The 27,087-nt window shown below is 35.1% G+C and overlaps 1 protein-coding gene across 8 annotated transcripts in view; it reads left to right on the top strand.

Annotated features, from left to right (window-relative positions):
• Positions 1–27,087, top strand: part of LRCH1 (leucine rich repeats and calponin homology domain containing 1) — a 133,293-nt gene that overhangs the window by 76,163 nt on the left and 30,043 nt on the right. For 3 of the 8 annotated variants that reach the window (XR_008731060.1, XR_003563162.2, XM_055702976.1), the window contains exons 7-16: positions 139–223; positions 4,812–4,917; positions 6,437–6,549; positions 10,313–10,380; positions 11,442–11,528; positions 14,356–14,445; positions 14,556–14,592; positions 15,262–15,375; positions 17,473–17,520; positions 18,738–18,810. Coding sequence is in view for 2 of the 8 variants with exons in the window: in XM_055702976.1 (XP_055558951.1) it covers positions 139–223; positions 4,812–4,917; positions 6,437–6,549; positions 10,313–10,380; positions 11,442–11,528; positions 14,356–14,445; positions 14,556–14,592; positions 15,262–15,375; positions 17,473–17,520; positions 18,738–18,810 (821 nt within the window). In the remaining 6 variants the exon portion in view is untranslated. The remainder of the gene's footprint in view (positions 1–138; positions 224–4,811; positions 4,918–6,436; positions 6,550–10,312; positions 10,381–11,441; positions 11,529–14,355; positions 14,446–14,555; positions 14,593–15,261; positions 15,376–17,472; positions 17,521–18,737; positions 18,811–27,087) is intronic. The other 5 variants (XR_008731057.1, XM_055702977.1, XR_008731056.1 and 2 more) reach the window with 4 other exon arrangements.

Genomic DNA, 27,087 nt, shown 5'->3' with positions numbered 1-27,087 from the left:
CCCTCTACCATGAGACTGGTTTGAATTTTGCTTTAAGTGAAACGAGGACAGAATTCGAACAGTAAATACTATGATGGCTTTTTATTGATTTTCATTCATTCATTCATTCATTTATTTATTTATTTATTTCACATCTAGCATTGATGACATATACCCAAGTAAAAAGGACTCAGATTCAGGTGTTGGTAGCGATAATGGTGATAAACGCTTGTCAGCAACAGAGGTAAGTTACCCGAATTTTGTGTCCAGCTTCCAGGACCTGTATTTTGACTTTATTTTAAATTGGGTAACAATGTGAATATGCTTTTAGCCATCAGAACTGTGCAACCACATACTTGGCATGAATTTCTAGCTATGAAATGGCTAAAATCAAGATAAAAGGAGATTGGGATTATTTTTTTTTTCTCTATACGCTTTCTGGAGAGGGCAGTGAGAAATTTGCTTACAAGTGGTCAACAGCCTACCAATGATGCAGTTTTTAGGTAGTTTACATAATCTAGAGAATGAGGACCAAACCAGAATCCACATCAGCTATTTCCAATGAAATAAATGTCCTAACAGGTTACATGCCTGACTTCTCATATGTTTTCTTTCCAACTGATGACCCTTTCCTCTTAGGAATTAGCAGGACTTCAGTGTGCCCAGCCCTGGTCTGTTCTGTGGTGTCATGGTTATGCCAGTCTGCTGTAGTGTAGGAACTTCAGAAACTCTGCAGATCTTAATGCATTTACATGCTCTGGCAGTTAGTCAGTACTGGAAATAAGCCATCAGATTTTTTTTCTGAACTATTTTGTCTGATTGAGTGAAGAGAAAGATGGCTTTCTGAGACTGATGTTGTCCTAAGCAGTTAGAGCTGACTTTCCTGGGCCTTTTTTCTGAGGCACTGCTTAGCTGAACAGGGCACTAAAACTAGTTGGAGTGAAACAATAAAAGATGATAAATAAGTAAATAATTTGCCATATAATTTAGTGATGATCTCTCTAAAATGTACAAATAATGGGATTCATGGTCTGACCTAATGGGAAATTTTCAGGTCACAATAAAAGAATGAGCTGCTTGCTACTTAATTTTACACTGATTCTTTAGTGTTTCTGTCCTCTTTGGATGAAAAGAGGTTATGTTGCTTTTGAAACAAATGTGTAAAGAATCAAGCTTAGATACTGAATTTGTAGTTACTAAAAAGCTGATTGAAAATGAATCTACTTACACACTGATTGGTCTTCTAAATACAAAAGCACTTAAAAAAAAAAAAGGCCCACAGGGATTTCCAAGTGTTTGGGCAAGTTTCTTGCTAGATGGAAATGAAGCAGAATTATTGTGGTTTCCAGCCAGACTTCTAATGGTTCCCTCTAGTTGTAAGAGCATGCAGTCCATTCAGAGACACTTCTAAACTGTTTTGCCATTCTTATACTTCCTGAAGCTGAGTTACCTTATTAATGAAACTGTTATTCCAGAGTTTCCTCTTTAGCTATAAATAACACCTTTGGAAAATAGATCATCTTTCCTGTAATCAAAAAGTAGCTATCCCAATGCTGCAAAAAATGTTTTAAGGACAACCAATAGTGAACCAATACATTTCTATTAGCACAAAGGCTTTTTATGAAAACTGTTTATTTATTCCATCCCCACCTGACTACTGCTCTACTATTAAGGAGAAAATAGATGCTAAGGTCAGTAATCCCAAATGTATTTGGTAGTAAATTCACCACTCGCTTGTCCTTCTGATGCGTTCTTTAACACCTGTGTTACACGTGAGAATTTTGGAAGAAATATTAGCATGTTGCAAATATAGATTCATACACATTGTTAATTACAATCAGAAATCTACACACCAAACATCAGATAAACATTAAATAACCAGTCATAAAGTGATCATTAAAACATGTTTTTGGAAGGTTTTTATAAATACATCAGATGTATAGAAACAAACTACAGTTTAGTCTGAAAGCTAGTGCTGGCTGAGTTTCAGTTCTTTTACAGAAAATACTACAATGTCATTTTGCATTTCTTCAAAACAGTAATTTAAAGGAATCACTTGTTTGAGTACTAATGTGTTTAAGAAGCGTGCTAATTGGCTTTGGGTCCATATACATAGGAGGGAGTACTTGATGAAATGAACAATTCACGTATGTCCATCTGGCTTGTTGGTGCTATCATTACGGGATCAGTTCTTCAGAGATATTGTCATCTTGGGCATTTCAAGTAAAAGATATCTTGTAGTGTTGCTGTAGAATTGATCACAGCAACTTGAAGGCAAATTCTGCTTTCAGGTATTGTACTCATGTACATCTTTTAGGAACAGCGTAGCATTTTGATTCATTATCCACATCCCTTTGGCCTTATTTTTTTCCTTAAGTTAAAATTCATTAGGACAAGAGGGTACTTGTTAAGATCCAGGTGTGCTCCCTGCTTTATTACCTATAACAGTGACGTGGTAGTACCAGTAAGAAAGTATATCAGGATTCTTTCAAAATGCATCCTGTGAATTCAGTGTTGGAATAACGTTAGGTATTTTTGATTCTATGTCTATTGTCTGCTATGGCTAGCTGAATAAAAATAAACCTGTGGACAGAGGAAGTGAGATACAGTATTTCAGCTATGAAGGAGCAATACTTTTGTATTATCGCAGGCTGTTTTGGGTAGTTTCTGTTTCATAGTACACTGGCAGGAAACACCTGGAAAATCAATTGCAGAATTCTGTAAGCTGTGAAAGTGAGACATAGCCTGTTAAAGTAATGATTTTCTGTTTCCAAATTCAATGACCCATGGCTTTTTTTACACCAATACTCCAAAATGTTTTCCTAAAAGTTCTGTGCGTTACTTCAGGTAAGAAAAAAAAATCCTGCTTGTTTTAGTATTCAGAACTTGTAATAATATGTATAAGAACATTTTACTGTAATATTTTATAATTATAGTTGTGAAATTAACAAAACATGAATCTTTGATCTAGAATAACTAAATTTAGTGCTTAAATATCACATGAGATACAACCTGAAAGAAAGTAGGAACTTCACTGTAACCTTGGTTGTCTGAATGAATTTATACTGTGCACATGTCCTTTTTTTTTTTTTCTTAAAGCTGTTGGATTGACATTGTTTCAGATCTAGAAGAACTAGTGACTTTTGTGCTTAGAATACTTGGAGTGTGGTTTGTTTATTTTCTGAGATACTGATTTGTTTCATTTAAAAATAAAATTTATTTAAAAACTTAACATTTATTTTAAAAATTGACTAATAAGAACATTACTGTGATGTTAATTCACTTCATTATAAAACTTAATCATTTTGCTAAGGTGTTATCAAGTCCCCAAATATTCTTTTGAATTTTTTTTCTTTAAGCAGAAGAATACAGCCAGTGAATTTACAGAGTTAATAACATGCAATTTATTCATAAAGAACAACATTTATGGTGGTTCACATCTACAAAATGTGTTAAGTCCAGGGTATTCTTGGCAAATAGGAATAACTGTATGTATCTTTAATACAGCTTTTTAAGAGCAAAGCAGGTTTGCTCCATCACTTATCACAACCCTTAGCTTCAGGATTTTAAAAATTAATTTCTGTATGGAATATGAACATATAAAGGTAGCAAAAATGGCATAATTCTACCAGAAACTAGAGACTGTGGAACTGAATAACTGATTGTATTTAACAATCTCCCATTCCATTGCATATGTTGTGTTACAGTGGGCTGAACTGATAAACAGAGAAATGCCATTTCCTTAGAAATTTATAATCTTAAAGGATATAGAACAAACTGCTATATATTTATTGTAGCAGTTATAATTACAGAATACTTGTATGGAATACATATGTACAAAGTAGCAAGTTAACAGAAACGCAGAGCATCTAAAGAATGAGCGATGTCGGTGTGTTTGTTGGGAAATATGCTTGCAGAGCTCTGAGAGACTCTTGTAGTGGTAAGCTCTCCGTCTCAGGAGAGGAAGAATAAGAACTTGACCTCTTCTGCAAACTGTGTTTTTATTGTAGTTCACCTCAGGAGTTTTTCTGAACTCAGAAAAACTGAGTTCAACTCAGTTTTTATTGCAGCTCACCTTCACCTAGGAGAGAAGGTGAGCAGGTCCCACTGTGAGCAGATGCCTGCCAGTCCTGCAGAGCAGCAGAGCCATAGTGGCATGGGACAGAAGTGAAGGCCAGCGTCAGCGCTGCTTTGTGTGGCCGCAGCCTGTAGCGTCGTAGACAGGATAAGCTTAAAGATAGAAGTGATGTGTTTCAATGTACCGGTTAATACACCTGAAAAAATGGGTGAACTTTTAAGTCGGTAAAGAAAAGCTAGTCTACTTGGGAGTTTATGTTGCTTTTTCAGATCTACCAGTTAATCTAATAAAAGATACTGCCTCAGCCTACAAAGTTAGTCTTGCTTGTTTTAGGTGTTAAACTAACAAGCTGAGTGGTAAAGCAGAGAAGAGTCATGGAGGGAAAGAAAAAGAGACTGTAATATGCAGCTCAGTTTTTCTGCAGATTTTGGTGGCTGCAAGGAGCCTGTATTTTCAGCTGTCCCAGGAAAGTGCACAGGGAGCAGCACAGTACAGTGGTGTCACCGCAAGGAGAGGACTGGTGCAGTGAGGACAATAGGAAAAGAGAACAGATGAATTTGCTGCTTGGCAGGCCTCTTGTAAGGATGTATTCAGCATGACTGCATCTTCCTACAACCCGATTTGGTCATGTTGGATGCTCTGGTATCCTCTCCCATGTTAGTTTGCCAGTCTTTAGTGAGCACTCATCTTAATATATACATTTTTATCACTCTTGGTTTGAGCTGAAACCAGTGATTCTCTTATTTCTTCTTAGCCATCTGATGAAGATACTATCAGCTTTAATGTTCCGATGTCGGACATCATGGAAGAAGATCACGTTGTAAAGGAAGATTCAGGTCACCGCGCTAACTCAAGAAAAGGTTGGAATGTAGCAACAGTGGAAGTTAGATATGGGGAAATTCTCTTGATACTTCCATGTATAAGACTGTAAATTCAGTTCGAAAAATTCACAGCCCAACAAGCATCAATATTTCAGGGGTCGACAAACATCATCTTTAAATGAAATCAGTTTTATTTGCTGCTATTTTTCCTTGGAATTTTCAGTGTTTAATTTTGCACTGGATAAATGCCTTATTAAATTTTTTTTCATGCTGATATTCTAGTTGAAAACAGGTATTTTCACTACCTTGTGCAATTTAATTTTTTTTGTAATAAACGCTTACCTATCCAGAAGCTTTGTGCATGCACATGCAGTCATGTAAAAAAGCAAAAAAAGTGTGCTACTTAGAATATTTTTAACTATAATGAATCGAGATCCTTATAGTTATTTTCTGTAACAATTCCAGTGAACTTGTGACACCTTATCTCAAGTATTAAAGTTCTGGTTCTGGCCAGGGGGAGAAAAATGAGAGTTGGTTTGAACCATGCTTCCCAACCAGTAATATAACCAGTGTAATAACTTAATAAAAACGTTAATGCAGAATCTGAGTTAGCAATGTACAAAAGCAGAGTCTATTTCTGTAGTTGGACTTCATGCATATATAAAGCTTTATTAATCAAACTCTGCATTACCTCTGGCAAAAAGTAAATCTCTTCAGATTTTACAAGAAGGTGTAATTTTACCTGGATTTTATTAAAGTCACTTGTATATTTCTAAATCATATCTATGCACTGATAAACAATGTTTCTCCAAGGTCTACACATACTAATGAAAAATGGCAGGATGAACTCAGTGAGTTGCATATGGAAACCACATAAATAGGAGGTCAGCCTTTCCTCAGTGTTACATACTAGCTTAAATTAACTTCAGTTGAGATACTCATCAGAATTTAGTAGAATATGAAGTGAGATAGTAAGAGCATTATATCCTATAGTGTTTATTAGCAAACTAGAGAGGGTAAGTTTTAGGATCGGAGTACTTCAAACAGAGGGGAAAATTACTGCCTCATAGCCCTGGAAATAGTATATGTAAGCAAGAGGTTGGCATAGGCTCTGAAGGCTCTGAATAATTTTGTCTGAGTTCTGCTAGGAATTTGAGTTTTTGTTACAGCATAGTGACTCTGCAGTTGCATTAAACTGCAAATCACTGGCTGAAACATTTGAATGTCTTAAAATATTCTGAAGCCGTCCAGCTGTGTTCTTGTATGGATAATGGCAAGACATACCTGGTACAGTTCAAAACTGACTCCATCAGTACCTGTTGTGGTGCTTCTGATCTACAAATGTATGAGCCCAGGGTATTGATTTATTACAATTTTAAAACAAATTGGCATCACTTGTTAAAATGCAAAGGTCTTAATTTGTTTGACGTTTGTAATATGCTTGAAATGTAAACTTTCTTTGGTTTTGAGCTGTATAATTTAATACATTTAAATTATGTTAAGTAACACGTTGAGCTGAACCAGAAATCATTCTTCTATATTTTTTTGTTGTTACTAGTGGAATTCCATCAAGGATCTTCTCACTTGATGGTCAATGATAAGTCAAGAGAAACAGGAAACCAGTTTGATGAATCGGATACTCTTACTACTGAATTCATGAGTTACATTAAGGCAAGTTTGTGACAATTTTAAGTGGGGGGGAAATATCTTCACTACTTTTGTAAGTATAGAGCAAACAGGAATGACAAACTGCAGACATTTTAATGAATAAGCGACTGCATTTGATATTCATTGTCATAAAAGATACAGAAGGCAAAAATAAGCAGGTAGGTTTAAAATGATTATAATTAATCTAGGAAGTCCGCTTACCCATAACGCTTTCTAATATATGTGAGAGTTATCCTTTAACTATGTTTAAGACTTTTAAAAAATGTTGCAGTTATTTTCTGTACTGTTTGCTTTATATTTTGAATTGAGCAATCTTTTCATTTATTACATTTGTAAAAAGCAAGACTTTCCGTGTTAGCTTTGGTGGCTAAAGTTATGCATTAACATTATGGTATTAAAATACATTTTCCTAAATGTTTTAAAATTATAGTAGAATTTGAGACATCTGTAAAGACAAATGATATAAAATCCATTATTCTAGGACCCCACCTCTTACAAGATTTCCTCTCTTGATGAGTTTAGGGAGTATACACTGGCTCTGTTATGAACTTCGTAGATGATAGAGGTGATAGAAAAGTGCTTTTGAATAATTGTAAATGTATTTATGTATATATGTGTGTTTAACGAAGTATGTAAGAAAACACAGGTTACCCATAACAAGAAACTCTGATATTGTACCCATCAGTCTTTTTCATATGTAAAGGTCTGGGTGCCACTTCAGTTTCCTTAAGATGTTTGTTACTGAACACTGGAGCTCTGGGTTGCTGGTTACACATCATAGTTGCTTAATCCATTACTTTTGTCTTTCTGTCATGGTTAATAAGTAGGTGCTTATCAGCCATGTGGCATCTTCCTGGCATACGGCTTCTTGTCACGGAACTATCAAATGGGCTTTCTTTTTGAACTACTTGTCACAATGAGTGATCTTTTAGAAATTGTTGTGTTGTACCATTTTGTTTTTCCCATTTGTGTTGTCATTTACTCATTTTTTTCTGTTTGTGGCATTAGGTTTAGTGGAATCTGTCTAGACATACATGTCTGAGTAAGCTGCAATAATCCATAGAAATGTATTAAGAATCATTAGTGATTGCTGTTGTGTGGTAACTCATGAAATTCACTTGCTTTATTATATAGTAAGGACTGACTGATGAATTTATAGATTACATGTAGTTAGGTAGACTGAGGAATTTTTGGAAGTTTCTGGAGAAATTCTGAGCAAGTGCTAAGAGTTTTTTTTCCTGCGAAAATTTATTTGCTGAATAGTTTTTCTAGATCCTTTATAATGCAAAGGTACTTGAGAGATAGTAGTACTGTACCATTCCTGTGAGCATGATGTCTCCTCTTGATTTATAGGCCAGAAGGGATTATCTAGTATGGATATTTTTAGACTAATTTTCTCCTCCTGCAGAGATTCTTAAGGGGTGCAAAGAGGCATTTTATCACTTCCAACTTCCATCCCTTATAGGAAAAAATGTACTGGGAAGTAATAGCAGAAAGAGAAAGGATGTGGCCTTTCAACCTCTTGGAAACAGACTTCTGGTTCTGCAAAAGATCTCTTTATTTGAGCAGTGTTTTTGTCTTTTCTAGTAACAAAACTCTTGCAGATCATCTTTAGCTAGTTGCAGTCTCTGAGGGAGGAGATGCAGAGGACTAGCATTTAAGAACAAATGAGAAAAAAAACCAACAAACTTTTCCTTTTGATAGTTACTGAAGACATGTAGTTATCAGAAATTTTTATTTATATAGTAAATACATATTACTGGTTTTTGCTATTTACAAATACAAATGTGAATTCAGTAGTGTATATTATTATTATTTACAGTTGCTGGATGTTTAGGACACTACAATTTATCTTATATTGGCTTGTTCTTTTGCGACTTCCATACTAAAAAAAGGTTGAAGGATTCCCCGCCCCTCCCCCCCCCGATAGTTAAAATCTTATTAGTAGTATTTTTAGATAGTTAAAAAGTTAATAAATTATTGTATGTTTCCTGCATACAGATTTTCAGCAAGTTTGCACATTTTAGGTTAATGAACTAGGTAAAATGGGATAGAATACTTCCATCCTCTCCTGACAAAGGGGTACACACATCTGAAGCTGACCATATATTATATTATGTATACACTTTGTATTTCCTTTTCTTGTTCTTCTGATTTCATCATGTTGATTTTCAGTAGCATACCCTTTGACTATTCCCTTGGGAATGTCCTCTATAATAGTAAGATAATATTATCTAAAATAATGTGTTGCAAGCACTGGTTCAGTAAAATATATATAACTGTATTGAGTTTCAGTATAAGAATATTTCCAGAGTAAGCAGTTTAATTTATTGTCATTTTGATATCTTAATATTATGACAGTTGAGATCAACAACCGGTGACTTGAACAGGTAGTAAATCCATTTTATTCTCAAGATTTTGAATTTGGGGCATTTTCCCTCTTGTGCAGATTTCAGAGTCTGTTGGGTTCTTTTTTTTTTTTTATTTAGTCATGTATTAGAATGCCTTTTGGGACAGTGGGTGTCTTCAAAAATTGAAATTCTGGTTAACTAAACTATACATAAAATCAGTACAACTTGCAGTGCAAAAGAGAAGCTTAATCTTGGAGGATTTAGTAATTTTTCAAATGTTAGTCCTAATTTGTATGGCTTTATTTTATCTATATAATTATGCCCAGAGGCTGAGGATCACCTTCTGGAATAAGTGCTGCAGTTTTTGTCATCTTATGATGTGCATCCTTTTTTTGGGGAAAAATCACTACTTCATTCCTGTAAGGAGAAGAAAAAGAATGGCTCTCTATTCATTCTAGTGGGGATTGGCACTGCGAAATGGGCCATCTTTGGAGAATGTTAGAGAAGCTGGCACACTCTTCAGTGACACATGGCAGAGTTGGATAGCATTTATTGGTACAGGGTGATGTGACTGATGTGCCAAACACATGACATAAAGGAGGATAAGCCTCTCTGTTTTCTGCTGTTCATTGTCTACCAGTACAAATGCACATCCATTTAGAGAGCTTGTTTCTTTACCAGCAACTGAACTACTTCAGTGTTTCTGCCTATCTGAGATGAAAAAGAAAAGAAAATTGTAAAGCACCAAATGCAAGCATAAAAGAGAGTCAAGGTTTCTAATAAGTAGTACTTGATATTACAGGTAGGACAGTGGGAGCTCTAATTTACAATACATTGAACCCAAAATAGCTGGCTCTGATACCAATTCTTGCATGCAGCTTTTGATCTGATTTGTTTTTTAAAAAAATATATTCAAGGCTATTAAAACTGTCAAGTAGGAATCCTGTTAATAATTATGGATGGAGTACACAGTTGCTACCATTTGCATATTTAGAATTTCCTTGTCTGTAAACAAATCTGGCTGTGGCAGGAGGTCAAGTAGGAGGAGAGTTAGGGTCGTGCTTAATTGAAGCATTGTTTGCATACACCAGGAAAGCACAAGTGAAATCTGGGACACAGAGTAAAGAATTCTCATGCTGCTTGATTTTTTTTTTTTTTTTTTTTTTTTTTTTTTTTTACTGTTAAAGGAGGGTAAGGGCTGTTGACCTCAATAAAATCTGAACAGTGAATAGAAGATCTGGTAACCAATATCTTAAAAGGGGGTAGAGTGAGGAGTGGAGCATAAGTGTTGGATTGCTGCCACTAGCCACCCTAAGCTGTTACATAAATGAGGTCAGTGCTGAGTCTGAAAGCAAAATTTATCTGCCTACTTAATTGCAAAGTTTAGTTCTCAATATCACTTTGTCTGCTTACAGAGCAGAGCAGCAGAGTGTGATGAATTGCTGAGAATAGAAGAGGACACACAATGGCAAACAGACGAAATGTAAGTATTTTTTATGTATCTATGAGTAATTAGCTATGTCATTTAATTAGATTAACTAGAACTGGTATTTCCTTATTTAATAATTTTGTTGACATGGAGACATGACAGAAGCACAGCATTGCTGCTCTTGTGTGCTCAGTGTTTTACACATTATTGCTAAATAGAGTGGGTGATATATTACAACTAATTAATTTGTATGCACCAACAATGCTGTAATATTTTTTACCTATGTAGCATGCAAGCCTTTTAATTATGTATTTTGATATTTAATCTGTTAGTGGCATTGGTAAAAAAGGATTTTATTGAAACTTGCAAGATCTAAATTTAATGTGCTTTTTAAAATAATTAATTTAATTGGAAAAAATTCCTCAGTCTTTTTCCTTTTGTCACAATTTTAACCCTAAAGCAATCATTAATTCATAGACATTAATTCAAGAGCAGAGCAAGTGAACATCAGTTGCTGAGGGGAGTGCATAAAGAAAAGGGGATTTAATATGACAATGTAATGTGAAGTTGTCAGTCATCCAAACAGTGGAGTCTGATATGATTTAAAAACAAAAACTAAAAGAAGGGAAAAATAAGTACTTTCTGAAAGACCCTTATTGATAGAACTAACAGGAGACTGTGTTTCTAACCCCAAAAAATAATTAGAGATGTGGAAAAGCAAGAAAAAAGCATGCTGGTCCATTAAAAAAAATATTTAGTACTTATCTTAAAACAGTACATGTGATGAGTGCAGCCAATGAAAGTCAAATATTGGTAAATAAATTTTCAATTTTAGAAGCCAGTCTGTTTAATTGAATGCTAAAAGTTTTAGTTAATCACATTTGTTTATGTATGTATGCATTAGGTTGGTGGGCTTAGTCAAAGACAAAGTGCTGGAGAATTTTTTTCAGAAGAAATTCCATAAATTCAGCACATAGTAGTGTACACAGAAGCTGTTTTTTCCCCTCTAGTGTTTGCAAGCCAGTTGAAAGATACAGCTCACAAACCGAAATTCAGCCTACCCTTGATAATTGCTGTTGTTCCTCTTTTTTGAACGCTTTTGTTTTCTGTTATAGAATAAATTTATCAGAAGAACAAACTATTGATATAGCAATGATAGAACAACTAAGAGAAGCAGTAGATTTATTACAAGATCCCAACAGGTATGCTTACAATAGCTGATGTGTTAATGTAATGTATTTAAAATTTTTTGACTGACTTTAGAGTTCTTTTTTAACTGATAATTGAAAGGTCTCTGGAGTTATGAGGTGCTTTGTTAGCATACTGATGTTTTTCAGGAGGTGCTTAGATAGCTAAGAAGGAAACTTGCATTCTCTCCCTGAGTATCTAGACAAGATTCCCAGTAAATTAAGAAGGATTTCAGGTATAAAAGAAAACTAAATTTAGAGGTGGAGACACCCCTTAACCATTCATCTCATGTGCACTGCTGTGATATTCTGAAGTTTTGTCTAGGACTGACACATTTCTTGTAGGGTGTATAAACTCTCCTCTACTTACTCATGCTGGGTGTATTTTGTGGGAAAGGAGAAAGTCTTCTGGCCCATCTTCATCCCATCTCAGTGGAGCACATAAAGGAGTGTCTGAAATGGTGGTGGGGTTTCTTTAGTCTCACTCTGAAATCAAACGGAGAAAGAGGAAGAAGCAGCTAGAGAAAGATTTTTAGATTACCCCTGACCACAGAAGACAAGGTTTTATAATTTAAGTGTCTCTTTTAAATGGCTAAAGTCAGGTGGAATGACTCTGGATCTGTGAATAAGCAAAGGAATAAGCATTTGGAAAAAAACAAAACAAAACAAAACACACTTGTCTTACTTCAGAGGACTGACAGGAATGCTGTAGGTAGTTCTGTCCAGATGCTTGCTATTGCTTTTCTTTGTGTAATCACCTTCAGAAATTGGTTAAGTTCATTTCAAAGCTAGGTAACTCATTTTTCTTCGTTACTTCTGTGAGGTAACTAGCTGACAGCTTCATTTTTCTGAAGATTCTACTTCCAGGCTTAATTATCCTTGTTTTTCTCTTTCCTCCCTTGGCCACTTTACCATAGCTGTTTGATCTTGTGACTACACTGTTTTTCAGTTTAAATGGCTATTTTGATACCACTTCTTCACCTAGCAGACCTTTGTACTTTTTAGAACAGAATTTCACTCCTGTTAAAATTTCTAGGGAGACAATTATCTGGCTGTATTTTGAATCATATAAAGAATACTTGAATTCTTGAATCATGTACTAAATACTTGAAACACAAGTATTTTTGCTTAATAAAGTGTCATACAAATTAGGAAAACTTTATAGTTCCTGTGCTTTCTGTGAGATAGTATACCATTGCTTCTGCAGCTCGTATGAGGCTTATTACTTTGTGGGAAAAGTGTTGCAATTAAAAAGTCTGGTTTGGAAAAAAGCAATGTTAAAAAAAAATTTCAGTTGTTAGCCTTATAAATTTTGTCACTTGTTCTTTTGTCAAATATTACCCTAATATTTCCTACATATATAGTTTTTCTTATAAAATTTAAAAGGGCAATAAAATACAGAAAATTAATCTGTTTCTCCATGCATATTCAGATGTTGCTTTCATTAGTAACACTACAGAAAATTTGAAATGTGGCTTTTAAAAATAGCTAATCATGTCATGATGTCCATACTTTCTACTGGATTTTTTTGCATATTGTTGGGAGGGGGGTGGTTGTAGCTGCACTTTCATATTCTAACCTTAAAATTAGTAATTATTTTTAATTTACTGAGCACTATATAGGCTTTTCAATGTATGTCTCCTGTATGTTAACATCCAGACTTACCCAGCAAGATACTCCTGGGTGCCTAATATTTGCCAAATGATGCTGTAGATATTCAATATTCTGGGCCATGGGTTTTTCATAATTTCTTTAATAATTACTGTATTACATGGCAGTTTGGTATATACTGACATTATATGAAGCAGACTGACAAACTTGTGGTTTTCATACTGAATAGTTTTTGTCTATCCAGATCCACAAAGGAATTTAAATGCTTCCATTGCTATTTAGTTTAAGATGCACAAAGGCTTTCATGTGCTTTTAACTTAAACCTAGATCATGTCAAAAATTATAACTTTCTTCTAAGAGGTTTCCTTTGTGCATCAATATAACTCTAATCACCTAGTTGGGATAACCTAGTTGAAATAACTAGCTAGCCAGAATTATCCTTATCTCACACTCCTTTGAGGAGTTAGAAAGAGAAACCATTGTAGGGGCTGAAACAGTAGGTGATGCTGACACACCTAGTGCACTGGCTAGAGCTCAGTGTAGAGCATTTAGATAGATATATATATATTTATATTTATAATTGGAGCTATTTTTGCTAATGTATTTGATTATTAAACTTTTAAAATGCTTGTGCAGTTACTGTTGTCCTAGTGTTCTGCAGAGTTTCAAATTTGCATACCCTATGTGCACATAAGCAGCATTTCAGTTCTCGAAAGGGAAAATATTTCAGTCTCAAACTTTTTCAGTATTTTCAGATGTTTGCTTCACATTCCTATATTCCCTTTCCTATATTCACTGCTTTCTTTCAGATCATTGTCTGTTGTGAATTTATTGTTGTACTGCTTTATTTTCATCCACTGTAAATTAAATGTTGATATCTAACCAGGGCTGTGGCTTCTATTTGAGCACAGGGTGCTAGAGGTTGGATATAGAACTTCATAGTCTGCTAGATAATGGCATGGTTGTTTGTAGCAAACAGGTCATTTTGTTTTGATACAAGCCATTGCTCAAGGTGTCATTTCACAGATTAAAGCATTAATAGTGCTTTGACTGAACTGGTGACAGTGAAGCATAAGGAGGCATTTCAGAAAGTTCTTAAGATATAACATTCAGCAGGTTAGAACCATAAGAATAAAGTATTTCATATATCCTTTTGTTTGAAATTAAATACTGAACAGAATGGTTACTAAAGCTATACCCCAGTGCAATATTTTTATTTCAAACCTTGCAGATTAAGCATGGATATTTCAGAGAGCAGTGGTGTGAATCTGTATCCCACGGAACCAGCAACAGCTTTAGAATTTCAGGAGTCTACAGTAAAGTGTGTTTATCTACCTTTTTTAGAGAAAAATAATGCATTTGTTAGATTCATCATATTCAAGTTTTGACACAATGAATCACATATTTGCATTTGTTTATCTTTATACATAGCAGTCAAATGCAGATGGAGATGTCTTCCCTTGGTCAGGTATGTTGAGTGTATCATTACAAAATATTTGGGGGGAAAACATGGGAAATGAGCCAACAATTTCATCAATTATTAATCTACCAGGTAGGAAAGGGAAAAATTTAGTAGGCTGGAGGACAAAACTAATTCTTCTTAAACGTTTTTATGGAACTGCTTTTATTTTTTTATATGTGTATATATAAATTTTTTTTCTGGGTTTATCAGTTAATTTTTCATTTCATTTTTTTTCTCCCTTGTGTGTGACTTTCATGTATGCCAGTTCACAGCACAGTTATGCATACTCATCTACCATCCCACCCCGCTATATTCCTGTTCTGGTGTAGGAGAAGAGTACATTCATTAAGGATAACACAGAAATTTTTTGTACACTAAAAACTATTGTTTTCCCAGAGCATGTCACTGTAGTTACAGAGAGTATATAAAGTATGAGTTTTACAGTGTGATATATGCTGCTTATTATTTGATCTGTATCCTGACTGGTGGACCTGGTATTCTTTATGAAGCCATTTATTTACCTGTTAGCACTGGAACTGCAAGTATATAGTGTCTGCTTACTACTTTGCTTTTCATCACAGTATTTGTAAGAAATACTTCTGAGGTAATGTTATGCCAAAAAAAAAAATAAAAAATTCCAGTGATAAACAGTCTAAAGAGTTATTTTTCTTACAGAGAGAAAATGCTGAAGAGGAACTAGAATTTCAGAGGAGGAAGGAGCTGATTATGGAGAAAGCAAAGCCGGAAGGGAGAACTTGTGAAAAGGGTGAAAAATGGTCATTGAATCAGGTATGGAGGTGTCTAGATGCATTAGAAGTGGAAACGTTTGGAACGGATCATTGCATTCTCTCAGTTTGTGCGTGGAGATAATAGTGGGCTTAGGTCCATTGAGGCTGGGTTTTTTTGCCTTAGCGTGAATCTCAAGGTTTGGCTGTGAACAGGAATATGGTTAAGACCAATTTTCAGGAAAAAAACCTGATATAATGGAACTGATAAAAGTCTTTCTTTTTCCCAATAAAAACTACTATAGTTGCAGTGGCTGTGTGCCCCTGGAAAAAAAGAAGTCATCTCAAAGTTAGATCTTGAATAAAATGAAACACCTGATTCCTCTTACCCCTCACCCCAAATACTGTTATAGTTATGTAAGCTGCTAAGTTTTTGTTAACAGCACTATTTTTAATTTTTAATGTTTAATGTTGCAAACAGACTGTATATGGGTTGAGATGATAGTTTTAGTTTCAGAAATATCTTAAATGTTGTGTACATTGCAATGATCCAGAAATAACTATTAAAAAATAAATATTTGATGCATATGTTGTTACTTCAGAACTTGTTTGTAGAGGGATTTTTGTGGCTGCTCTTGCAAGAAGATTCTTAGAACAAAATTACATATGTTCTGTCTAAATTAGTAGTACCTTAATATGGTCTATCTTATCCAGACATAGACTGAATCTGGTTTATCTTGATGCTTCTCAAATATTTTTAGTATAATCATCATTACCATCAAATATTCCTATGATATCATTGTGATTCTGTTAGTCCTAATTTTGTCTTTGTTTTTTTCTTTAAAATACCAAATTTACAAAAATTGAGTTGATTAATCTCTTTTGTTATATTGTCATACGTTGGGGTTACTACACTTTATTTGGAACAGTTCTTACTACATTGCTGACACTAACAGATAAGGTTAATTCACTGTCAAAACTGTGTGTGGTCTCGCTTTTGATGAACTGTTTAACAAGAACACTGCTGATTCACTTTCAAGAACCTTTTAAAAAGAAAAAAAGAAATCTTTCTAAACAGTTGCAGAGGGTCTGATGTGAACTGTTAGCAGGTGAAAGCCCTAGGCGTGTTCCATGAAATTGAGACATGTCTTGCAAGGGCAAGTTTTTAAATCATGCTACATTCTCTGTAGCACAGTAAGCACTTCTGTTACTTCTTGTGATACTCAATCAATTCAATTTAGCGTAAATTCAAAATTCTGACTAGTGATTTACGTGCTGTGAGAGAGTTTAGGCCTGCAACATAGGAATAATTAGCAGGTCTGTCACAAGAACATAGTCCCTGAGCACAGGAGTGCTCAAGCATGGAAGTCCCCAGGTAGAGCTGGCTGGGATCAGGTGAATAAGATTAATAAGCTGAAGAATTTTTTTTAAGCTTGGAAAGGAGCCAAGAAAGGTCATGAAGTAAAATGAGTGTAATCCCATCTCGTTAACTTTTGGAAAGCTCGGTGACTGTTGGCGCCAAGTGTTCCAAGTGCTGTCTTTTGTTTCATTTGTTATTGATAAAGAAAAAAAAAAGAGCCTAAGGAAATTATTTTGAATTGAATTATAATTTGGTTTTACTTATGCCAGCTGTGTTTCAGCTGAGTTATGATTGATGCAGAATTAATGGTTGTATTTTGTAGTTGTTAACGTGATTTACATGTTTCCAGTTTAACTATAGCAGAAGTGGTAACAAAAGGTATGTTATATTGCAGTTATAAAATGAGCTGCTTACGGAATACTTCTCTCTTCAAATCTATATTAAAAAATCTATATTTGCATCTTAAACTCTTGGTGATAGTTCAATTACAAAATCTGTGAAACAAAATTGGATACTGCATTTGAACCAACATATGTTAACATCTTATAAATGCAGTTAGGATTGAGACTAAAAAATGAATGACAAATCTGTGTGAGTAATCTCCACAAGGTTTTTGTGAATGTTGTTCATCTAGCAATAAAATATTATTCATGAAAATTGATTCAGTGAAAAAAATATTAATTAAGTACTCATGTATGTCTGAGTATCATGAATAAAATATCCTGTTGTGGTGTACCACTAATATAGTTGCTGAATTTTATTATTTTTTTTCCTCTCCCTGCCCCTTTTCGAAACATGCAGAATGATCTGATTGTTTGGAATGCTAGTGGGCAAACCTCCCACAATGAGGTAAGATGCTAATGCCATTTGTTTATCTCTTACGGGTTTTACCTGGTTCGTATGGGTCTGCCTATGGTTCATACACTAAACAAAGAATGTAATTGAGTATCACAGAAAATATAACTGAGTTCATCAGTAATTGGCCTGTGGTTTATTCTTGTTGTTGTAAGGATTTACCAGGGAATAGAAATACACTTTCTAATAAGCTTGTTTCTGAGTTATGTAGTTTAGTATAAAACATTTTATTTTTTTTACATTTTGTTTGTTCTGCCACATTTTCTTTTTTTGACTCTTCCTTGTTTCAGAAGTTTTTTCTATTGGTTTTAACGAAATTTCTTTTTGCACAGTTGTCATGTTCTTGATTAGTTTTCAGAGGGGAGTCTGATTTTACTGATTCTGTTGCTTTCACAGTGTAAATCTTAGAAGGTCAAAAAAGGAAACTGTAGGGAGCTCCTTATGGAGATCTTTTATCTTTATATTTTCTGTGCAGAAATAGAGCTTCTCCCTTTGCACTGCACTGTGTATGAGCATCTTGTAAATTCTTGAGCACCCACCCAGCCACCTTCTACCAGTCTTGGTGATGGGACTCCTGTGGTTTCTGGCTCCCTGAGGAATGACTTTTTAAATAGGATTCCCATTATGGAGCTTGGTTATGGACTCTTCCTATGTTACCATTGGTGGTATGATTATACCTCATGTTCTCCTGTATGCCACCACTCCACTCCTCCTGCTGCAGCTGTTCACCCCTGACCCTGAACTAGGCTATATTGCTCTGAGGTGAATGCTGAATGTCCTCTTCTGCTTTTTAGTTAGAAATTCAGTGTTGCATGGAAAATACCATGCTGAATGGCAATTAATTCTGTGAAAGAAACAAACATAACTAAGGAAAAAACATGTCTTTGTTTTTCTAAATGTTCTATGCCACAAAAATGTACATTTGATGGAACCAAATGATTACATGGGAGAAAACTGAGAAACAATTGAGCTTATTTATAGCTAGGGGTAATATCTTGCAGTCTTTGGTCAGAAACTCATCTTTTCCAGCAAAGGAATAGGACGCAATAAAAAAAGAGAGAATGTCATAGGTTTGAGGCTATATTGTGATCAGATTATGGTGATACAGTTGTAGCATGCAGTATTGTTACCTTTTGCATTTTATATAGTCAGTTGTGCTGAGATTTTCTGGATGTTACTCTTACTTAGATTCATGTTCTTGAATTACACAGAGCAAGGATAAAAGTCCAACAATGTCTCCTACTACAAACACCACGATCCCTTTTGGCCTGAAGCCACGCTCAGGTAATGTGGGAAAGAAAATCAACCATATTGTATGTGCTCTTTCTTTTTTTACATCTGTGTTATTAATATATGTCTGTATTTTTTTCCCTTAAGAAGGCACTAATGAAACATTTTCTGTACAACAGCTAAAAGAAGATTAGAATATTTTAAGGTTATAGGTTTTAATAGATTGAATTTGTTACACATATGTATTCGGCACATTATATATGGATTAATTTTCATCCTTGTGAATAATTAGATGTTTTATAAAATTATATGTATGTATGTTTAAAAATGTGTGTCTGTGTTTAAATACACATACTTTACACATATATGCATATATATCATCTGTGCTGACATATACTAATTGAAATACAATTTTTACTTTACAGTTTAGATATTGCTGAATAAATACACGTGAATAATTAGGCTCTTTTTGAAAACGCTTATGCATTTCTCTGAAAATTGCTCATTGCAGTGAGCTTTTCAGTAGTTATGCTTGTGTAAGGATGATTAGATGTTTACTTCAGCCAGCAGCTGAGTTTAATGAATTTGCAGTGCACTAAATCTGCATAACTATCAATCTTTTAATCAAGCAGCAGTTTATTTAAAACAAACAAGCAAACAACATTCCCCCCCCCCCCCCCCCAAACCAAAACCCCTCTCACAAAAAAACCCTATAGATGTATTTGAGGGCTTGGATAACAACTTCCTTTAAAAACAATTAGCTACACAATTAAACTCACTTTTTATATTCTCTGTGCTGAGGTAGTCAATGTTGTTAAGTCATCTCACATCACCTTTGAAGAGTAACTGCAGGTTTTTCAGTATGTTCCAGCATCCTAACACTGTAATTCTGTTTTATCTCATTCACCACAAATGCTTTTAATAAAATGCTGGTAAACCACTACAAGCTTGTAGTTTCCATAACAAAATGTCTTGGCAATAATGGCAGCAGTTTCATATTTGAATGTTTAAGAAATTGTACCCATAGATATCTTTTTTTTAAAGAAAAGGTTTTAAAAGCAAATAAAATGGTATTGAACCAACCTTGTTTCATGAAAAGGATTTTTCAAATTTCTCACGCATTTATGATTCACAGTTTGACAGATCACTTGTATTTCTTAGTTTGTTGGACTGTTAAACTCTGGCTCTATTCTTGTATGCTCCGGGTGCTTTAGATATGTTGCTACTTATATATTTAAAGTGTGGGTTAAATGATGAGCAAATGAGTCCTTTCAGGATTTGGAAAAAAAATAATCCATTGAGTAATATTGCACAGTCCAGTGGCAGCATTTTCCTCGATGGTATTACTGCAAGATTTGTGAAGGCAGAGGCCCATGCCATGTTGCAGCTTTCACAGGATGTAGCCTATGTTCTGCTGAGCTGCCAATGAAATCTGCTGCCGGGGACTGGAACCAGTGCTGTGCAAGAGAATGCAAGACTGTGGCTTCTCGTTCAAGCATTAGTTTAACATGTGCTTCTGAATGTTGGTATATCAGTGTGCCAAGATTTCCTATACTTAATTACTCTAATAGGTCAGGGCAAAATACCCTAGTGAATCTTTTTTTAGAGGATTTCTAGTAAGACTGGATTGCGATGGTTGTTGCAGTCCTTTGCAACAAATCCTCCAAGTCGCATGATGAAAGACCAAATGTGCACAACTACTACAGTTCTTCCCCTCACTATGTTGCAGCTGTATATAGCCTCTTTGAATACCCAAGTCAATCGGTTATAAGCTGTTGATTTCCTCCATTGTACCAATTCAAATTCATACATTTGAATCATTTTGAGAATGCCAATACAATAGTGTATTTTGGTTACAGCTGTTGCAGAAAACTCAACCTGAATTTATTTTCCTTTCCATGTTATACATTAAAGAGTCACCATGCTTGAGCCATTACTGCACAATCTTTCACCTCATCACATCCAGTTTCAGTCATTTTACCTTAAATTTATACCACAGTAAGACAGGGGAATATGCCAACAGTAAAACTTTAGGTCCAACCTCAGATAAAAAGACACTATATTAGCTGTGCAGCGCAATGTAACAAAGTGAAACCTTGGAAAGGGGTAGTGAAGCTGCATGTTGTTCCCTCTCCTGCTCCCACCCTGGAATTACTTTAAAAGTAGCATTAAAGTTAGTTTTGCTAACATACAAGAATAATTTACATGTAAAAGTAGTACATGACCAAAAATACTGGTATGTTTAAATCCTGCATGTTTTTCCCATTAAAGCTGGTTAGTTTGCTATGTCTCTAGTTTCTTCACTGTTATTTCCTTTAAAACTTTGTGCAGGTTTGGTGTGAGTTGAACCACCCTACCGCTGTCTGAATTTGAACTTATTAATTATGTACTGCTTTATTGCCCTAGAGCTGAGCTAGTCTAGGGGTTCAGCAATTCTGTGATCCAGGAAAGTTTTTCAGCTCAGTTTGTAGTTTAAGTTCTTCATGGCCTTAGGGGAAACTTTAAAACTAACTGAAAATGAGTTTTAGCTATTTAACTTGATTAGCGCTTACATTTGAATTACTTGCTTCTATAAATCTTTTAAATATAAGTGCCAGATAAAAAGAACATTAAAGTGTTCTAACACTCTTAAGTGTACATCACAATCTGTGGAAAAAATAGTGGCAAATTTTCAATGAAAATATATGCAACTGTACCTTTCTGAAATGGGAGAGTTTATGTTCACTGTGTTTATTTTCATCTCTTCTGAATGAATGTTGCTTTCTATTTGACCACTCCTCTGCCCCGTCGTTGTTTCATAATGATTTATGTCTCTTGGAAGGGTGAAAGTAAACAGTTCTAGATTTCTAGTAAGGATTCCAGGTTTTTTGAAGTACACACACAAATGGAAGTGCTTCCAGAGGATAAACCACAGTGGCTTAAACTTCTGTGCTAGTACATACTGCTATGTGTTCAGGACTGCAAGTCCTTTTATTCTTTCATTTTAAAGTTAGGCAAAACACTGGGAAAATTTGTATCTGATGGCTGACATCAGATATGCTTTGAAAATGCTTTGAAAGGTAATGAATATGTTTTGATGTCTTGACAGATTATTTTCAAGGGTCTGATCTTTATGTAGCAGGTAAAAACAGAGAGGATTTCTTAATTTTTCAGAATATTTCCTCCTGTATTTTAAATACTTTCATAGAGTATGGGCTTCTCAAATTCATGTTAATTTTGAAAAACTTAAAAAATTACAATTGAAAGGAACCAATGATTACAAATTTTATTAGAACTATAGTTTTGCCCTTGGGAAGGTCTTTTGCTGTCTGAAAAGAATGACTCAAAATAGTTAATAAATTTAAACTCTTTGTGCATGACTCGTGAATTGATTAAAATGTTCTGTGGTGCTAATTGTCGAAACTGAGTGTTACAAAGTTCTTGCCACAATATCTTTAATATGCCAGACCTTCAAGCCTGAACATCTACTAATACATCTTTCAGTACTCAAGAATATTTTTCCTTATGTTCTGTGCCATTTTGAGGTCACTATGTTTCATAGTTTCTGCTGAACAAGGTGACAGCAATACAGAAAAATGAAAATATTGTACTTTCAGAGGCTAAAAGCAGCACTGACAAAACTCAAAATCGCAGAGCACTTTGTATTGTGAAATCAAAAGTTGTTCCCTTGCAACTGTTTACTTAGCATAATCTTACTCATTAACCCAGTGTTTGTCTAATGTCTAATATCTGGATATTTACTCTTTCCATTTGTTTCCTTCCCTAACTGCACTATCCGTGTACTTTGGAAAATAACGTGAATCCTAATTGACAGCATAATTAAAGACTTTTATCATTTGCCATGAATCTGTATTCTGTTACCCACTGTTTACTTTGCTCAGAGTTTAAGTTGTGCTGACTCTCAGATTCAGCTGACCTGGTGTCCCAATAGCCAGAAGCAGTAAAAAGCTGGCTTTGGAAAAAGGTATGATGGCTAAAGAGAGAGAACTCTTGAACTGTTGAGTGTGAAGAAAATTTCAAGGTGGAGTTTTATACCACACTGTCTGAATTATCATGTTAATACAGTTTCCAGAATTGTGGGAAGGAGAAAGTTCATGTGATTAAGTTCCTTATGATTATTAGTTTGGAATGGTAAAATATAGGGACATTCTGTGCTCACTGAAACTTTACCTTGGAGTTTCTCCTAATATTAAATGGTTTTAGCTGATTTTTTTTTTTATCTACATGGTCATTTTAAATTGATTTAGGGTTATGGCTTAGCATTTAGAGTAGAGGTAGTTTATAATCAGTTTGTTGCTTGTGTGGGGGATTCAGTAGATAAAACATGGAAATACGTGTAGGAAACCAAGAAATGAGTGAGTTCATAATTTTTGTGGCAGAAGTGGTAAGGAACATCATGATCAGATACAGGAAAATCTCATTAAGGTGTGACATCATTGTGAAGGGCAAAGAAAGAGAGGCTTAAATTCTGTGTCAGCAAATAGGAAACCAGGGGGAAGCTTTGAAAGGATGGGTGATGTGCTGAAGACAAGCAGGGAGGAGATTTTAAGGATGTTGGTGTCCAGTTCTGAAACACTGTAGAATGGAGGCTTGAGGAAAGTTTGGGCAGAAATCCTTGCCACAATCAAGACAGGAGACAGAAATGCAGAGTAGATGAGAAAGGAATAAAAATGTCTGCTGAAAGATTTGAGGAACAAGTAAGAGGTGTTGTCATGACTGGTTGAAGGAGAAAAGGCAGAATGGATGGAGAATAGGGACTGTATTGCTGTGCAAGTTGAGCTCCATAATGAGTTGATGGATGGTCATGAACTGTCATCTGGCGATGACTGTTTTACAGTCATCTGGTGAATAGTCTTCAGACTCTGTTGCAACTTCTGTAGAAATGTGCAATTCTACATGCTTTATGGAGCCCAGCTGGATCATTACTGAACTCATGTTTGTTAGAAGACTGTCTACAGTGCGGGTTTGCCAAGGCTCATGGTGCAGACTCAGGATCATCCTTTGGAATTCTTGTATGTCACTTCTTGTCCCTGGAAAGTCTGTAAAAGTTGCAGAGGACCAGAACTTTCCTTCGATGGGGGGCCCATTGTAGCTTTGAACTTATTGCTGGAGAGAGTCAGCAAGAAATGAAAGTAGTGCTGCATGTACTATTAAGTGAATTAAATAAAAAGAAAATGTAGTACATGTACTTACAGAACATATTTCAACAGAATGAGAGTCCAAGGGATAATATAGTTGCTACTGATAAAAATCAACTAGGAAGTTGTAATGTAATAATATTTTTATATGGATGTGTAAATTTTCTTGTCTTTGGGGGAGGAAGTGTTCATATTACATGGTTACCAAAAATACCAAAATTCTTATTCTCTGAACTTTGCATTGCGGAACTTCATAGCTGATATGTTTACCCCCTGATTCACAGAGTCAAGGTTTTTTGTCAAGCTATAATGTAAAATCTGTGGGTACTTTTTCTTAAAACTTGGTTGAAAAGAAGTTGTATGAAGGGCTATGGTTACAATGAACTTGCTAAGCTTAACAGCCTTAACTGCGCATATAATGTATGATTTGCAAGTACTAACATATAACTTTTCATTCTTTTTATTCTGCACCATCTTTCATTCTTTTCTCAAAAATTACACATTTTATATTAATCACCTTTGAATTACATCTTTGTCATTACCATACAATCCTAATGCCATATATGAAATGCTGCTGCCCACTTTTATCCCTTCTCTGGTCCTTACACCACCGTGGCTGGACTGGCTGTCACTCCCCTCCAGCAGACCCATCCCTCAGTCTTTCTCCTATTTCCTTCAACACACTTACACAGGCACAAACATGGGACAACTTTAGCTACAGTATCCCATCTGAAGGAGACAGTGACAATGGTAGGTGTTCCATATATAATTTACTTAATTTTGTTTCCAGAAACCTGAATATATGGCAAATGCTCCATGTGGCTAAGGATGAAAGATGCTACTCTTGAGGGAATGTTTATAAGACTCAACACCTCAGAGGATGCATGTTAATTTATTGTAGAATACATATTATTAAAACTAAATGACTGACATGGGTCACTGTTTTCAAGTCTGGCAAAAACACTTTTCCCATGACATCTGCTCCAAGAACTATTTCCAACATAGGTTTATTTACTTACTTTATTTTCAAGCGTTTATAAAAGTTGTACTCAAACAACAATTAGTTTTGCTGCTGTCTTTTCTGCATTTTTTTATTTATTATTTTTTGAGAGGTACTGACTGTTAATGAAAATATCCTGCTCCCATCAGCAGTTTTTGATGCAGATGCATAACTAACTTCATTAGAAGATAAATCCTTGAAGAAATAAAGCTGAAACAATCAGCTAAGCAAAAATAGTAGGTTTTGTCCGACAGAATCTGTTAGTAAGCGGTCAGACTTCTCTATGTGTAGTGAAGACGAGGTACCTTAGTGGACTTTGCTGCTTTTGTTTCATTTTTCTCCAGGGTGTCATTGTTGAGTCATGGCTTTAATATGCAAAGCTGGCCATGTTTGGGCTATCAGGATCTTATAATGCATTAATACTTAAATGTCAGATGGAAGAAACAGACCCTAGACAATTAAACTGTTTGTAATTATTGGATAGGGAGATGATTTATTTTTTTTAAAGTAGGACTTTTGTTCTTCCAGTTGCCCTAAATTACAAGGGTGTTTAGGTATTAGAAGTCAGTGAACCTGTCAGAAGCATCAGATTGAAACCAAGACCACAAATCTTGAATGATAAATACCAGCATTCGTAGTTCAGTCCATTACTTGACAGTACTTTCTGTTGCCAGAGTGTTCTTGTATATAAACCCATAAAAGACAGCGTATGTAAGGAATTGGCTTTGTAAAGGAAATACGTATGGAATATAAGAATTGTGATAATGGTAAGTGGAAAAACTGAATTTAGTTCAGGATGGTATGAAGCCATCTTCATGTTTCGCTGATGAATATTCTAACAAAGAAAGCTAGAGGTACTTCTATTGGTGCAGAATTTGATTTGTAATCTGGATTTGCTATTGTTTTGTTCTTCTAAATAAAACGAGCAGTACAGACTAGCATGTGCTTGTGCATTTGGAAGAGATAAATGTCTCATGCCATTCAAATCTTAAGCCAAATGCAAATACTAGTGGTTACCTTGGGCTGTTAGACAGAAAACTGCTTTTACAACTATATTTTTTTTTATTCAGGTTTTACAACTATAATTTTTTTTTATTCAAGACTGTTGCCTTTCTGTTTAGAGTTTATCTAAGGTGTATCTTCCTATGGTAGGAAGTAAAATGGACCAAAGACCATTCTCTGGTGGTGAGGTTAGTTGGCAGAGCATGATTCAAACACATACCTAAGCACTCTTACTTTCCAAAACAGGATGGCTGCATTTAAGCTACCTTTAGGTAATGTCCTTTGCCTGTGCTATTCCTCAAGCTATACCTAGACATTGTGTGGAAAAGAGGTGGGTTTGCACTGACCAAAACTGTACCAGGAAGCAATGTTCACAGTATTAATGTGTGCAGGCTTGCGAGTATAGGTGTAGCCTTTGATGTAGAAAAGCCATGCATCAATGTAGCATCTTAACTTCGTATCATCTTTAATGTAACTATCTGGCATCAGCTTTGCAACAGTGGAGGCTAAGTCTAGAATTTCTGGGAGGTTATAAGGCTTGGAATAGACAGGTCTCCCAAGACCAATGTCCATACCATTGTGGAGGCTTTGGTTTAGCAAATACTGTATAACAACTTCACTCTTAAATTTGGACTGAATAAATCGAACAAAGAGAAATCTAACCATAAACTTTTAGCCTGACTTCATCTCTGCCTGTCTTTTGTCTATTATTTTTAGAGTCAGGTTAAATAATTTTATTGCTTACCTGAAGGATAACGTTGTCACACTAAGTACTTTGGACACTGGATTCTTTGATGTGCTATAAATAGTGACCTATGTGCACTGTAAGTACAAAAATGAAAATTTTGACGAGGGAGTTTGTCCTTGACAGAGATATGTTAAATACATACAGTGTTATTCGCTATTATCCATTTGACTTGTTGAGACTTGTACAAAATACTTTTTTTTAAAAAAAAATAATATTGGAACAAGCATTATGTAGTACCCTTGGCTCACCAAGGGTTCAAAAAGCAGAAACACACTTGTGGAGAGCAGAGCCTGGACCTTCGGGGCTGTGTGAGGTGTGAGCTCCCCTTGCTGGAAAAAGTGTGGAGTGCAGAGAAGCAAGCAATACCCAGCACTACCAAAACTCCCTGTGTTAGAACATTTTCCTTTAAATTCAGTATATAACTGAAACTTTTATAACTAATG

The sequence above is a fragment of the Falco cherrug genome, chromosome 2 (assembly GCF_023634085.1).
Source record: "Falco cherrug isolate bFalChe1 chromosome 2, bFalChe1.pri, whole genome shotgun sequence".
Taxonomy (NCBI): Eukaryota; Metazoa; Chordata; class Aves; order Falconiformes; family Falconidae; genus Falco; species Falco cherrug.
Note: the sequence above shows the minus strand (reverse complement) of the source record. Positions and strands in the feature narration are given on the sequence as shown.